This window comes from Gastrolobium bilobum, unplaced genomic scaffold (assembly GCF_033153095.1).
Source record: "Gastrolobium bilobum isolate Gb01-03AN ecotype WA unplaced genomic scaffold, APGP_CSIRO_Gbil_v1 utg829, whole genome shotgun sequence".
In the NCBI taxonomy this organism is placed as follows: Eukaryota; Viridiplantae; Streptophyta; class Magnoliopsida; order Fabales; family Fabaceae; genus Gastrolobium; species Gastrolobium bilobum.
In genome coordinates this window covers 359,111-375,097 of record NW_026899533.1, presented here as the reverse complement: position 1 = coordinate 375,097, position 15,987 = coordinate 359,111, and the positions used below count along the sequence as shown (strand labels likewise).

Genomic DNA, 15,987 nt, shown 5'->3' with positions numbered 1-15,987 from the left:
TTCTTGAGATTTCTCTATTGCAGTGTTTTCTTCTTCCTTTAGCAGGTTGATCTACTCGAAATCAGGTTCCGCTATGGGAGCTTCATCAAAACTCGAAAATAGCATATTTTTGAGTGATTTTCATTACAAAACCCAGAAACAACAAACCAACGAGATTTTAATATAATCTATCTAAAAAATAACATATTTTTGAGTCATTTTTTGAGAAATTTTGGAATTTTAAAAAGTTATTTTTCAAGTTATGGGTCGCAATTTTTCTTGGCACAAAAAGATGTGATTTTTTTACTAAAAATAATATAAAATAGTGAAAAAAAATAACAAGGAACGAAAATCCTCAAACCAATTTTTGTTTTACATCAATGAAACAATATCAATTTAAAGAAAGATTGAAACTTTCATAATATGAACTCTATATTTCGTAACAATACATTCATGAACGAAATTTCTTCATTATAGGAAAGGATTTCAAACAATTTTTGTATCAATAGATAATTAAAAACTTATTTTTTAAAAGCCCTAAAGCAATTTAAGGTTTCAATGTATCGATTGAAAAAAATTTGAGAAATTTTTAAACTTTCATGTAATAAAATCCAAAAATTCAGATTCAAAATTTTCTTAGAATATTCAATGAAAATATGCATATGATATATGGTTAGAAAACTCTCATCACATAGAACAAAAACCCCAAGATTTTCAAGATCAATTGCAAAAAATTTCAAACAAAAATTTATCATGAACTTTAAATTTTTTTTAAATCAAAATGTTTTTTTAAATTTAAATTACGTTCTATATGAAAATTTAGAATTATTTTATTAATTAAAAAAATTAGATTTTATAATCATATATGCATAGCTTTTTTTTTTTTTGATAAACATATATGCATAGCTTTAATACCAAATGAAGAAGATAATTTTTAACCCATGGGTCAAACCCAAGAGCATGAACGAGAAAATGTTAATGCGTGGAGAACTACTATAACTTTAGATATGTGAAGAGCTGTTGCTTAGTAATTTTGAATGTTTGTTAAAAATTATATTATGTTTTACTGATTGAGAAAATTTTATTAGGTTTTACTTTTTTTTTTATTAATTTCATTGCATTTCTTTGTTATTTTTTTATTGACTTTTGTAATTTTGAATGTTTGTTGAAAATTCATATAGTTTTTAAAAATCTTATAAATTCATATTGTCCTTTCAAATCTTATAAATTCTATTAAAATCCAATCTTATGAAATCTTAATTGTAAAAAAAGTCTTTTAAAAATGTCTTTAAAGTCCCTCCAATTCTAAAATGTTTTTTAAAATCTGTAAGATTTTTTATCTCAAAAAAGTCTTTTAAAATCCTAATCCAATATACCCCCTAAGTCTATGTTTAAATATATTAGACTGACTTAACTTGTAACCTGTTATGAATATAATTAGTAATGGCTTAACTCAGCGATGGACCTATACTATTGCCACTATATGCAAGTGCAGACAATAACTTTTGCAAAATGATAAATTTCTTTCTGCCACTTCTTAGTCACTAGTTGGACTGCTTACACTATAATCAATGTTGTTAAAATCGAGATTTTAAGTAAAATCAAAAGGGGATTAAAAATTCGTAAAACGTAAAATCGTAATATAAAAAAAATCGTAAAAACGTAAAAGTGTTTGGAATATTAGTAAAATCGTTTTGATGAAAAAATTGTAAAAATATAAAATCGTAGTGATAAATCGAGATTTTAACAACAATGACTATAATGGGTAGCACACTAACCTGACGCTTTGTAAAATCCAATTGTCTTGTTAGTCACCAAAGAAATAATAGTTTTGTTACTTAAGTGTGAGGAGATGTGACATAATCAGTTTTTTAATAACCCAATAAGATATAAAATATGATATACCCTGTTGATCTGTCTTGTAATTTATTTATTTTTTAACTTTAGGAATTGTCCTATCTCATGACCCATAAAAACTTATTAAGATAATATCCGTTCAAGGAATTAATAAAGATTTTTATTTGATAAAGTAACTCAATGAAAAAAAAAAAACTTAGCTGTTATATGAATTGTACGTAGAAATTAGGGGTGTTCGCTGGATTGGATTGGTTTTGGAATCAAAAATCATCCAATCCAATCCCTTCGATTTGACCATGTAATCATTCATTCGGTTTGGACTTTTTTTTTTAAATCAGATCCGATCCAATCCAATTTTTTTCGGTTTGGATTGGATCGGTTTTCGGTTTTTTGAAAATCCTAAAATTTGTTTCATGCAGATAACATCTTTTGTATATATATTGGCTTTGTAAAAAAAATTTGAAATACAAAAGTATCAGTAAACGCTAATATAATTTTTTTTGGGGACATTGAGATATGAAGCTCTACGCAGATGAAATTTTGTTGATGAGATGTGATTAGGTTTTTTCTTGGGTTTAGTTGATGGGCTAATGAGTCTTGGGTTTAGGAATTTTTGGATTACGATTGGAGAAAGACCAAAGTAAGTAGAGGGGAATTAATATATTGGATCGGTTTTCATTAAGCAATCCGAAAACCAATCCAATCCAATTAAAAATTGCGGTTTTTTTCGGTTTTCGATTTTTCGGTTTTCGGTTTGTTCGGTTATCGGTTTTTCGGTTCGGTCACCGCGATTTGAGGCGATTTGGATCGGTTGATGAACACCCCTAGTAGAAACTACGGTAGTTGCGGACTAGAGGCTGCAACAATCAAGTCTTAGAAAGTAAACTCATTTTCAAGCACATGAATTAGAAGGTCCAAAACACTTATGCTACCATTAAGGAAAAAAATAAAATAAAATAAATAGTAGGTAGGTCCAAAACACTTATGCTACCATAATGCAATATTTTCAAGGAATAAATAATGGGAAAAATGTGTGTCATTTTAAAAGATATAAAGTTGTGTCATTTTAAGTGAGAGAAAGAGATAAATGATGGAAAAGAGAGAGTGGACAAAAATAAATAAATGTGTGGGTCCTATCTCTTTGTGAGAGTAAAATGACATAATTTGTGTCATTTAAAAGGACAAACATTTTTTCTATAAATAATAGAAGAATACTTTTGTAATTGTTCTATTGTAATAGTTTAGTTAATTCTTGCATTTAAAATTCTTTTAAAAAAAAAATCGGAGGTGCTGCCCCAGAACCCCTGCCACTAAATATGCAGACATAAATAATATTTTTTAGGTCCATCACTGGCCTAACTTATTTGCAAAAATTAAAATCTGACTTAGCCTGTTAGCCTATTAAAAAAAAATAAGACAACAAAAATTTATCCAAACAGAATATACGATCTACAACACTAATAGTTCCACAAAAATTCATAAATTCAATGTATATTTAAACAGTATAATATAGAACAAAATAATTCAAAAAGTCTGTTTAACCAATAAAAGTAGTACAAAATTTTACATATTCAAAAAAACAATAGACTACAAGTTCTGTGTAAAAAATTTAATATACTCATATCAACAATTTAGTATATTGCGATATTGCCTCCTCCTACATAAAATAAAGTCAAATTATTTTTGACATTCAATTATAATATCATAAGATATAAGATAATTTAAATTAAGTAAATTAATACCTTTTGTTTAAATAATGGAGTGAAGTGAGGGAGAGAAAGTGAAATGATAATGGGCCACGAAAAGGAAGTGAAAATTAGTTTGGGTTTAATAAATGAGTACTGTAAAAAATATAAAATAACAATAAGAGTTAATATGTCAGGCCAAGTCTAATAGGCTCTAAGATTAGACTTTTAAATTAAAATCTGAAATCTTTTTATTAAATAAGCTTTTACATAAATTCAAATATGTATCTAACAATATTCATGATAAATAACTCAGGTCAAGCTTACACAGACTAGTCCAAAAGACACCTGACTCTTTTATCAGGATCAATTGTCTCTTGGATTCATATCTCCTTATATACTTTCTTAATTAGCTGCATAGAGAGCAATGGTTTCTTTGTTTGTATTGTTAAATGTATGTTATATAATTTTTAAGATTAAAAATATTGTTGAAGTGAGAACAATTGAGTTCATGTAAGTCTTTTATGATAACTCAATTTTTCTTGTTACTAATTTGAGTCTCTAATTTGTGATTTTATTTTAATTTATTTCTTAATTTATTATATAATACTAAAATTATATATTTATTATTTAATCATTACCATTTTCACTATGTCCAATCACAATTAAATTAACAAACACTAAATCATTATTTTAATTGGTTAATCAGTTAGTTATAAGTTATAACACGGACATATATTCATAGGGTCATTGGGATGCCAACGTCAAATGGACATATATTCACGTGGCATAATTAATTGAATACCCACACTCTATTGCTGTCTATTGATGAATCATAGAGTACTAGGTTGAATTCCTATGAAGCCTAATATTAGATTAAAGAGAAAATTAAAAAAATAATAATAATAAATTTGAGCCGGTTGTTTAAGTTTCGTGTCATTGCCTGTGTTAGTGATCCTCCATAAAGACTACAGCGCTTATATAATATGATATATGATATATCTTTTATGGGTTTTATAATTCTCATTTAACATGAGAATTCAAATTTTCATACACATCCTTCGATTTTCGTGCTGACATGAGTCTTACATATAATTTTTTCTAACACATAGGTCCCACATGCTTTTTATCTCTACAACATGAGAATTGAATTCTCATTTAACATGAGAAAATCAAACCCCATCTTTCATAATGCCAAAATCAGAGTTCGAGACTCAAACCATGGAACAGAAAGATAGTAGATAGAATCATAGAGATAACTTTCCGGCCTACAATGATAAAAAATAAATAAAAAATAAAAGTAAAAAGAGTGTTTATGGTGAAAGAGGAATTAAGAGAAGAAGAGAGACAGATTTTTTTTTTTTTTTTGGAGACTGAAGAGGAGAGATGGATATAATAATAATAATAATACTCCCCGCGTATTTATATTAGGACATTCCCCGCGTATTATTCCCTGTTTATTAAATATATAATAATAATAATACATTAAATTCTTATTGTAATATCTTATTTTTTTTTGGTAACATATTGTAATATCTTAAAATTATGTAAAGTATTTATAAAAAAAATTAGATAAAATATTTATCATTTTCACAATTTTATGTTATTTTAAATGAAATTACTGCGTTTTGATGGTTGTTTACTTTTTCTTTTCCATAATACTCTCTTTTTATTTCCACTCCTGATTTTGTGTATGAAAGAAGATAAACAATCACTAAGATATAATAATTTTATTTAAAATGACATAAAATTACGTTCTTTAAAATGAAAAACAATTTTTCCCTTAAGATTACATATTTATTAGTCTTTTTAAAGATTTAGATTCTTTATCCGATATAGAGATAGATTTATTAACTTATTTAAAGGCTTTCTTATAATTAAAGTATATCAGATAAATAGATCAAATTCAAATATGATTTTTGAAAAACCGATCAGACTCATTTAAGATAAGAATTAACCTAACTTTCTGGTTTCCTCCCCTAGAGTCTCCTAGTAGAGGTCCTTTAGAAATTACTCTAATAAAGAGACCTTTCATTATCTCTAACCATTTTGTTTTGGAATTTATATGGTAAATTAATACCGGTCCCTCTCAAGAGAAAGAGCACATAGACATCAAATTCAACGTATGGACTATGGAGGCGACCCTTTATGGGATGCGAACAAACTTTCTTAGTCAAATAAAGACGATGCATGCATGTGTTCAAACTTCAAACTATACTATAAAATTCAAACGCAAATAAAATGACAACAAAATTTCCATATATGGAGGAAAATAAACATTTTTTTCCTGAGCAAATTATTATTATTATTATTATTATTTTATTTTTTTGGTACAAAGCAAATTATTATTTAGGGATCGACGTTTCTAATTTCCTATTTTCCAATATAATTTATCAAAAGTAAACATTATATGTGTGTGCGTGTGTGTTTTATTTAAACATTTTAAATAAAAAAAAGAGAAACTGTAATTAACATAAAAAAGAATAAGAAACACAAAATAAGGTGAAGTCATAAAAACTGTTTATATCATTTAATTATTCAAGACAGTGCTATATAAATAGGGTTTTATATTTCTCATTCAACATGAGAATTCAATTCTCATGTTATAGAGACAAAAAGTATGTGGGACCCGTATGTTAGAAAAAATTATGTGTAGGACCCACGTTGACACGAAAATCGAAGTGTGTGTAGGAAAATTCAAATTCTCATGTTAAATGAGAATTATAAAACCCATATAAATAACACCCAAAAAAGGGAAACAGGAGACACTAAATCTATAAAGTTATAAAATTGTATTAAAGTTTATATAGAAGAGTTGCATGTGATGCCTAATGTACAAATATTTTTTTTTTTTTTTTTTTGTAAATAACAAATATTTTATTTAGTATTGAACGTGTAAGTAAATATTTAAATTAATTATAACTATAACAATTATTTAAGGTTATGCTATAAATTTTTTAATTTCATCATAAATAATTTGCATTTGAATGGATTAGAAAGGTAAATTAGTAAAGATGTGCACAGCACAATTTGACCACGATAAAAAAAAACAGACACAAATCTAATATCACAGATTTAAGTTAATATATTGATTTTGTGTTTGAAAAAAATAGCTTTTTATTTCCTTTCTAAGTTAGAGATCCCTATTGAGATTAACATGGAGAAATGAAAACAAAGTGTAGAGAAATCTCGTAGCTTGAATACTAAAACTTCCTTCCTCAACCCCCCCCCCCCTGCCGGCGCTTGAACGCTAAAACTCTTTGATTAGGATATATAGTTGCCATTAGGCTATATAATATAAGACCCATTAGCTATAAAAATATTGTCTGCATTACGTTAATTCTAATATAAGTCATTGGATCGACTTCTTTGATAAAGACTCATTTTACTACACTCTATCAGCAATATACAAATACAAATCCCTAATATATTTTTTTGTTTATGTATATCTTTTACTTAAATATAACTCTAGCTAGCTCATACTATTTGTTTTTTGTAAACAAGCTCATACTCATTATTCAAACTAAAAATTAGCATTTGCGATTTTTTTAGTCTCGGTAATTATTTAATAAAGTTTTTCTTAAAATATTTTGCCATGTATCCAATAAAAAAAAAAGTTTTTCTTAAAGTGATGACTTCAAGATTAAAATTTCTGTCGTTACTAATAAGTTCACACGTGGTTGCAGTCTATTTTTAACGTGAGTAACTACAAATGTCAATTACGATTTAATGCAGTTTAACTTCTTTGAAAAATAAAATATGATTTTCAACAAGAATATTGCTCAATTAACATTAGTTTAAGTCTTTAAAAGTTGCAAGTACCAGGCCATATATCTCCTTTAGTTGTCTAACTATTCATTCTTATTACTGTGTGCATGGTTTGCCCCTAAGGCATCATTAATGCCCACTGAGTTTTACCCTTTCGTGTTGCACTTCTAGTCGCAAGTTTTGTCACTTGAAAGTTCAACTTTGTCTTTGGATTCTTTTATTCAATTGTTTAACCATGGTAGAGTTGCATAGGGTATGCAATTCTTACATCACAAAATCGTTTGCTAAAGAATTTGCGACGGAAAATAGTAGCGAGTATGAAATTAGCGACGAAATTTTTATAGCAATTTCGTCACTATACAGGTATTTTCTAGTAGTGCCAATTATTATAGCACTTAACCATGTTGGTTACTTACATCTTTTTATAATTGAATTTCAATACGAGAAGCTAAGACTTCAAATAAAATTGGCTTTTAGCCTGTGATGACCTTCATAGCGTTATTGAGTAATACATTAAGAAATTGGAATATATACGATTTCACAATGGTTAGAATTTGAGTAGTCAAGATGTATCAATATTATACAAAAATAAATCTGCACCAAAGAATAAAAACAATGGGACTCTGATAGCAATCAAGACAATTGGGATAAAGAAACAACTGATTCAACTGCATTGCCTATGCAGTTGTGGTAGTATCCCCCTTGTTTCCATTTCTTTTCCTTCATGGACAAATTTCATTGTCAACTACTTATAATTGAGGGTGATATTTCCCAACAGAGATAACTACTACACCCCCAACACTACTTCTGCACCCTGTATGGGCAGAACATACAAATATGGATTAAATTGGTGACCCTGCACTGCCATTATTATCTTAGGATAGACTTCGAGGCAATCCATAACTGCGTCGTTTCCCACCAGCATCTGAAACTTCGGTTTAGGTTGCATCTCCAGCCCCAGGTACTTCACCACCCTACCTTGTATGAAATTATGAGTTGACCCTCCATCCACCAATATATGAACTTCATTTTTTTTAATTCTTCCCTTTACATGAAGGGTACTCGTAGAATGTTTCCCTTCTAGTGCATGGAAACTAATACCAGGCACTGGCGGACCCATATTTTTTTTTTTATGTTTGCACATTTAGGGCGAGGGTTCGGGGGCAGCGCCCCCGAAGATTTTTTAAAAAGAAAAATGTAAATGTATTAAAAAATATATAAACAATAAAAGAAAACTTTAACTTAATATACAAAAAATAATGATAAAAAATCCACCCTTGTTGATGTATATTTGATCCAAAGTTGGCAACTTTTGCTTCACAAAAAAACGTGAAAAGTCCCGTACGATTCTCCTCCACTTGATGAAGATTGAATTTCAGGAATCATCGATGTCTATTAAGGTTTGGAGCTAATAAGGTTTATGATTCAAAAAAAGAAGAAGAGACAAAGCAATGGGGTACGGTTTAAGTTTTAAGCTTTTAATTATAAGGATTGGTTGGGTTGGGCCTATATTAGTTAAAATCCTGATTTAAATCTGTGATTTTATGATTTTACGATTTTTTTAATCAAAACGATTTCATCAAAATTCCAAACACTTTTACGATTTTATGATTTTTTATGATTTTTTATCCTCCTTCTAATTTTAAGTAAGATCCCAATTTTAACTACCATGATTGGGCCTATGTTTACTTTTTTTTCAATCTTCCTTACTTACCTAAATCACCCACCCCTTTAAAAAAAAATTCTCAAAGTTTTGTGTCTGCATGTGCAGACATAGACACTAGTGTCAGTCCGCCACTGATACTAGGCATGCTTTCTTCCTCTCCTCGTATCTTCTCATTGCTCACGTCATGCTCTACAGTTAAAAAATCATGCATCTCATCCTCTCTAGGACCATCTTGTATCATCAACATGAACATCTTGGCTTTGCATACATAGTTGCGGTTAATCTTCTCGTCACAGTAGTAGCATAAACCTTTCTCATGTTTCTCCATCATTTCTGCAGCTGTTAGCTTTTTGACAGGGATTGTTCCCTTCACGGATCCAGGACTGGCAGTCACTGCCTTATTAGGAGTTGGTAGTATTCCAGTTTGGTTACTAGGAGCTCCTCCTCGCAGGTAAGGTGTTTTGAATTTGTGCGATCATTCAATTTATCTTCAACTATTTTTACTAATCTATTACTTGCTCCATTGTTTCAGGTAAGTCATCCTTATTTCCTTCCTAATTTCAGCCTTCAATCAAGATTCAAAATTACTTTGCAACGTAATATCATCAATGCCAATGACCTGATTGACCAACTTCTCAAATTGTAGCTAATAATCCTCTACACTATCTTGTTGAGATAAGCGATTTAGCTCACCTCTAAGATCTCTGTATTTTGAAGGACCAAATATGGATCACATTGCCACACAAAAATCCCCCCTTGTTCGCAACCTTCTGTTTCGATCCATCCAATGATACCATTCTTCTGCTGCTCCGTCCATATGGAAAGAGGTAAGCATAAACTCCTTTTGATCAATCAAGTCATTAAACTTGTAAAATTGTTGATTCTTGTGGATCCATGGTTCCAGATTTCCCCCAACAAATATAGGAATCGAGAGTTTCACACATTTAAATGAATTATTCCAAAAGAAATTTTCTAACCCATTCCCTGATGATTTTTCAGATTTCATGCGATTGTGTACGCCTTGTTCCATCTTAGCTTCCATCGGTGTCAACTTCATATTCATCTCCTTCAACAAATTTTCTAGTGCATCAAATTGTTGCTCCTAGTGAGTCAATCAATTCAATAACTCATCAATAGCTCCCACTTTAATACTGCTTCGAATTCCTTCTGCCATTTTTCACCGAAAGTTTCTCTCAATGAAAGCACCAAAATGATAGCAATCAAGACATTTGGGATAAAGAAACAATTGAATATTACTCCACCGACGCCAATTCGAGGATGTCGTAAACTCCATAATACAAAAGAGAAAGAAGAGAAATCAATTGTCCAGTATTTAGATAAAAAAAAAGAAATTGCAACTGAATTCCTATTTATCACTCACTCTATTAGAATCAATAACAAAGGTGTTGGGCCCCCCATGATAAGCCCAATAGATGATGTATAGTAGACACCCTCCTCTAGAGTCGCGTGTAAGGATCACAAGGTCTTCAGGTTCCACGTGTTTTGTCTTTAGGTTCCACGTGTGTTAGACACAAATTCTTTAAGCCACCAGATCTGGTCCTCACCCTTCCTCCCTGTCTTTGTATAAACCTTGTCTCTGGTTCTTGAGTTCTATTCATTGGACCATTATCACCTTTCCTGCTCGGGTTTGTATTAAACTCATAGTATTTTTGAAGAACAGATGCAGAAAATGATGAAGAATTCGAGCCGAACAAAAGTTGTCTTTTCAAGACAATTTGTTCCATCTATTGATGCCAAAGGTTGATGAATAATTGTCTCCTATGATAGAAAGGATTTGCGTCTCAAGAATGATGGCAACTATTAATCAAGAGCCCCAAGAACACAATCGAATGCCAGATAGAATCGCATTTTTCTAAGCCAAAGGCAGTATGTATGAGTATGGATGCATACAAGAATAACTTAGAAAAATTTCGGTAGAGTAATGACTCAGAAAATTTTGGATCTTTTTTTTTTTGAAGGGTTTACCGTCCATATATAGACACTGATCAGACACGATGAACAACCGCCGGCGAACCTATCGGACACACGGAACCGCCACTGACGAACCAATACCGATTCAGTTATATAACCGAACGCACCATTCCGATTCAAAGTTTGGCGGCGTCTATATATACACATTGATTGGACACGATGAACAACTGTCGGCGAACTGATCGGACACACAGAACCAGCACTAACGAACCAGTACCGATTCGGTTATATAACCGAACGTACCATTCCGGTTCAAAGTTTGGAACCACCAGTACTGGTTCGGTTATATAACCGAACGCACCATTACGATTCAAAGTTTGTAACCAGTACCACCGAACGCACCATTCTGGTTCAAAGTTTAGAACCAGTACCGACACGGAACCGCCACTAACGAACTAGTACTGATTCGGTTATATAACCGAACGCACCATTCCGGTTCAAAGTTTGGTGGGGAGTAGGAAGCAATAGATAAGACAAGGGTATTTTGGATAGAAAATAAAGTAAAAAAAATATTATTTCTCTCACAATACGCGACCGAACAATCGTGTCTTTTTATTCTCTCTGTTCCTAAAAAATGATGTGCCCCAATATGCAAACTAGAGAGGTGAGGTGGAGGTTTATATACCCTTCCACCTCTTCAATCTTTATCCAATAACCCATGGAATTTTAGAAACAAATTCTAATACATATTACTACCGGTACTCAACAACCGGCCTTAAAGTCACAAGCATAAGATTGATTCAACCTCAACCATGCTGTCAACAAAACAACAAATTACAAAAACTCCTCAGTCCTCACTCTCTCCACCGTAAGATTTAATCTCTGAAAAAGAAAATACCAAAAAGAAAATGAGAAAAGTCATTTGAGTACTTGACTATTTGGACAATACAATTTACAGCTCATTCATGTTTAAAGAACAGCATGAATGATATGATAAAAGCTGATGCTTGCCCATTAATGCTGTACTCCATTAGAATGCAAATCTAAATGGTGACATGCTGTCTTCCTTTTAGTGATATATGACAAAAGTTACCACTTAAATGACAGAGGATGTGCTCGATCAAATTAGGAACCCTCTACTTTGTGGAGGGAGAAAGTGGCTACCATATTTGAGTTAAAGGGGTGTGGTTCCATTTTTCATCATGTAACTTATGTTGCTAGTATGTATTTTTTATTCTCTCACAAGTTATTTTCCTATTCTTTAAATGTAAAACTAACCTTTATTAAAAAGTAACAAAATTCATTTGCATATGAAAATCAGATTCCCTGCATAATCACAACTCATCCATTATATATTATGATTCAAATGTTCTCCCTAGCTATATACCGATATGTCATACTAGTTTATTATATGATATTCAGCTGTCATCGTCATGTGTAAATGAAATGTTTATAGGAAAGAGGAAAATAGTCCCTTTCTTCTCACTACGCAGGCAGAAAGAGATAAGGGATCCCAAATACCTAATGAATGTTCATTGTTATTTGGGCTGCCATGGAAGAGAGCACCAGAACTTTGGGTTGTCATCCATATGCACTGACTCATAGTTATATGTATTAATGTATGGTTTTTTGGTACTTTTTTATTTTTTTATGGTAGACGATTTATTGATACTTTATGTGAGTAAAGGATTCCTCTTGGTAGACGATTTATTTGGTTTCCTTTGGCTTTAGATGTTAAAATTCTCAATTATTGCAGTCATTTTTTACTGCATTCAAAATGGTCCACACAGCCTACACTCTTTTTGTTCTCCTCTCTCACCTCATCATTACTGTTAGCAACAAATTCCCAAATCTACTCCAATTTATTATTAACTAATTCCAGACATTCATTACCTTACCCCTTGATTCGAGAAAGAAATATTTATATACATTTCTCACTCCTAAATGAATATAACTAAGTGTATCATAAAACTCAAAGCAGCTTTTAGAACCTTAATTTATTATAAAGCGTAGTAGATAATGACCATAATTTACATTTTTACATTTTAACGAAAAGAATGAGAAAAAGGAACCCAGAAAATATTTCCTTCTTCTTTCTTTTCTTCGTTCGGTGAAAAGGACACGTGAATACGCAGATATGAAAAAGTATACAATGTTATAAAGTATTGTTAAAATAAAGTGATTTTCCCTTTTTTTTCCTGCAATTTTCTCAGCAATGAGAAGTGTAATTATTGTCATCACATGACTTCATAAGCTTTTCATGAAAATCACATTAGGACAATTATGGGATCCCACTTTTTTACACCTACAAATCCTCAACTACTGATAATTAATTTATAGGTGGAGACATAACAATATTATTATAATGATCGAATAAATTGTGAATTCAATGCACAGTGCCTTGGTCATACATTAATTCTAAATCTTTCTCTCATCAGTACACAGAAAAATAAAAATAAAAACAAGGTGAAAAGAGCCCCTAATTTTCTTTAATGGGAAACACATTTGAGTGGAAACATGTTTTTCCTGAACTATATACATTTTGCAGTTAGAACTTAGAAGTATTCAAAATGATGAGTAAGCTGATATGGCTGATCCCTGTCTTTTCTGCTTAGTTTAGGTAGCAAAACCCTACTCCTAATCTTGTTCATATCAGCAGGAACCTCAGGGGGTCTAACTGATCTAATTAAAGCCCAATTAACACCCTTGAAGAACTCATGCTTTTTTATCTCAACAGAACCCATGCAGCTTCCAATTCTCTTATTGGGATTCTTCACTAATAGCTTACTTATAAGGTCTTGAACTTTCACCATCTCTTCAAACTCCTTGCTACTGCTCACTGCAATTCTAGGGAAAGCCAATGGCTGCTTCAGGATGTTTAGGAGTGTTTTCTCATTATTTTCACCTTTGAAGGGTGTTTTACCATATAACATTTCATACAAGAACACCCCAAAAGTCCACCAATCCACTGCACTCCCATGACCTTGCCCCAATATCACTTCTGGTGCCAAGTACTCATGAGTCCCCACAAATGACTTAGACCGAGCATCAATTGGCTCTGCCACCAGCTCTGGATCAAGTTCTTGGACTTCAACATTTTCTCTTATAACCGTTGTCACTGTTGCTTTCTTTTTCTTGCTTGATGCTGAGAAACAAGATAGCACAGGCTGCATGGGGGCAGTGCAAGCAGGTGCAGATCTCTTTGTACTCTTGACACTGCGTTCCAATCTAGTCTTACTCCTTAATAGCTTGGGAACAACATCACATTTGAGAGAAAGATCAAAATCTGAAAGCATAATGTGTCCATCCTCCCTTACCAACACATTCTCCGGCTTCAAATCCCTGTACACTACGCCCATCATGTGAAGATACTCTAGTGCCAACAGTGTTTCAGCTGCATAAAACCTATGTTTCAATTTAACACTTTGTTAGTACCTTGATATATATACTTACAATAAATTAACAATATATATATAAATAAACTCTCCAGTTAAACCTGATTAAAAAGTGTGAGATGAGGATAATTTTTATACACAATCTTACCATTGTAAATAATTACAAAAAAATTATTTTCTAAATTTGAATCTTTTCGAAAGAACAGTTTTACTACTACTAATATTCGCCCACAATTAAAATATATATATATATTAAAGGTAAATCATTTTTTACCGGCCTAACTTATATTTTTAATCTCGGCTATTAATTTTACTTATATCTAATCTCATTCTAAATTTTTAATTAATGGTTAGAAATTAATATAAGACTTGTTATTCTGCATAATAAACTACGTTTCATATATGGGAAAGGATCTGTTTACAAACTTTTTTTGAAATTTTTTACAAATTACACTATGATCTCTCGGGAGAAGACAAGATAGTTTGTAAACAAAAAAATTTATAAATATAACCTGTACTTTATTTATATATATATATATATATGTATATATATATATATATACATAGAAGCTCTTTGTCTAAAGTTTTAAGTCTAGAAAACCTTAATAAAGGAAAAAAAGTGCTTTAATTTTACCTAGCGGATGTTAAGCTAAAGCGCTTCCCTGGTTGGCGTTGGCGAGCAGCGTACAAATCTCCACCAGGACAAAACTCCATGACCAAGCAAGAGTAATGAGAAGCTTCAAACTCAGTGTACAAAGTGGGCAAAAAAGGATGATCAAGCATACCCAAAATCTCTTTCTCCATCTCTGCTCTCTGTAACTTCTTCCTTATGGCAAGTGCTTCTCTGTCCACAACTTTCATTGCATAGAAGCACTGTGGCAACCCCACCACAGGGTTCCTTATCTGGCAAAGGTACACATTCCCTATGTCACCGCTTCCCAGCCGCCGCAGCAGGCGGAAGTGGTCCAGTCCGAGACGGCCCTTGTCGCTGCGGAGCCGCCGCATGGCCTCCCATGCAGCTTGGTTTGCCTTGTGAGGCTTGGCTTGTGAACCGAGGAACAAAGAGGTTTCTGTCGTTGAGGAACAAACGGAGACGGAGCTCCGGCGCCGGCGGCTGCTGAAGCTGAGGTTGCTCATCCAGCTCCGGCTTGATTCCGGCGCGGTGATGGAGGAGGAGCTACTGTCGTAGTCGGGTTCATCTCTGGTGTGTGTGGCGGTGATGGCCATGGTGGGTGCAGGGTAACATGTACGTACGTGTGAGTGTGTGAGAGTTTTTTGAAAGTGTGTGTGGGCTTTCTTTCACATTGGGTTCCTGAAGTGGGGTTTATATGCACATGCGAGATGAAACATGACGTGGAACAATAACAAATTAAGTTTCATTTAATTAGTATTCAGTAATGAAAAAAAAATATTAATTAAAGCCCATATTTCAGCGACAAAAGTCACTTTCAATTTCGTATTCATATTTAACTTCGTTTTCTTATAATGTTCACAGAAAAAATTGACATATTTGTATTTATAAATATGTTAAGAAAAAGGAATCTTTTACTGAATGAGAGGCTACAAGATAGCAACATGTTGATCCTAGAGAGTAGAGAGAAAAAATGTCAAAAGCAGAATAGTGAAGATTCCTGAAAAAAAAAATAAAAAAAAATTAATATTCTATGTGGTAGGCAACGTTTAGGATTGAATGAATCTTTAGATT

General features: G+C 31.9%; 1 protein-coding gene across 1 annotated transcript; it reads right to left on the bottom strand.

Annotated features, from left to right (window-relative positions):
* Positions 1-13,284: 13,284 nt before the first annotated feature.
* Positions 13,285-15,559, bottom strand: LOC133291055 (protein kinase PINOID 2). The gene is made up of 2 exons (XM_061489235.1): positions 14,917-15,559; positions 13,285-14,292 (listed from the first exon to the last, which is right to left on the bottom strand). Exons 1-2 carry the CDS (start codon positions 15,507-15,509, stop codon positions 13,443-13,445), a joined length of 1,443 nt encoding a protein of 480 aa, XP_061345219.1. The 5' UTR covers positions 15,510-15,559; the 3' UTR covers positions 13,285-13,442.
* Positions 15,560-15,987: the final 428 nt, after the last annotated feature.

What these genes read in the sequence shown, in the direction of transcription:
- LOC133291055 (XM_061489235.1), bottom strand. Translation starts at nt 15,509, where the DNA reads ATGGCCATCACCGCCACACACACCAGAGATGAACCCGACTACGACAGT. An exon ending in TTTAGCTTAACATCCGCTAG is followed by an intron (nt 14,293 to 14,916) that starts GTAAAATTAAAG and finishes ATTGAAACATAG; the next exon opens with GTTTTATGCAGCTGAAACAC.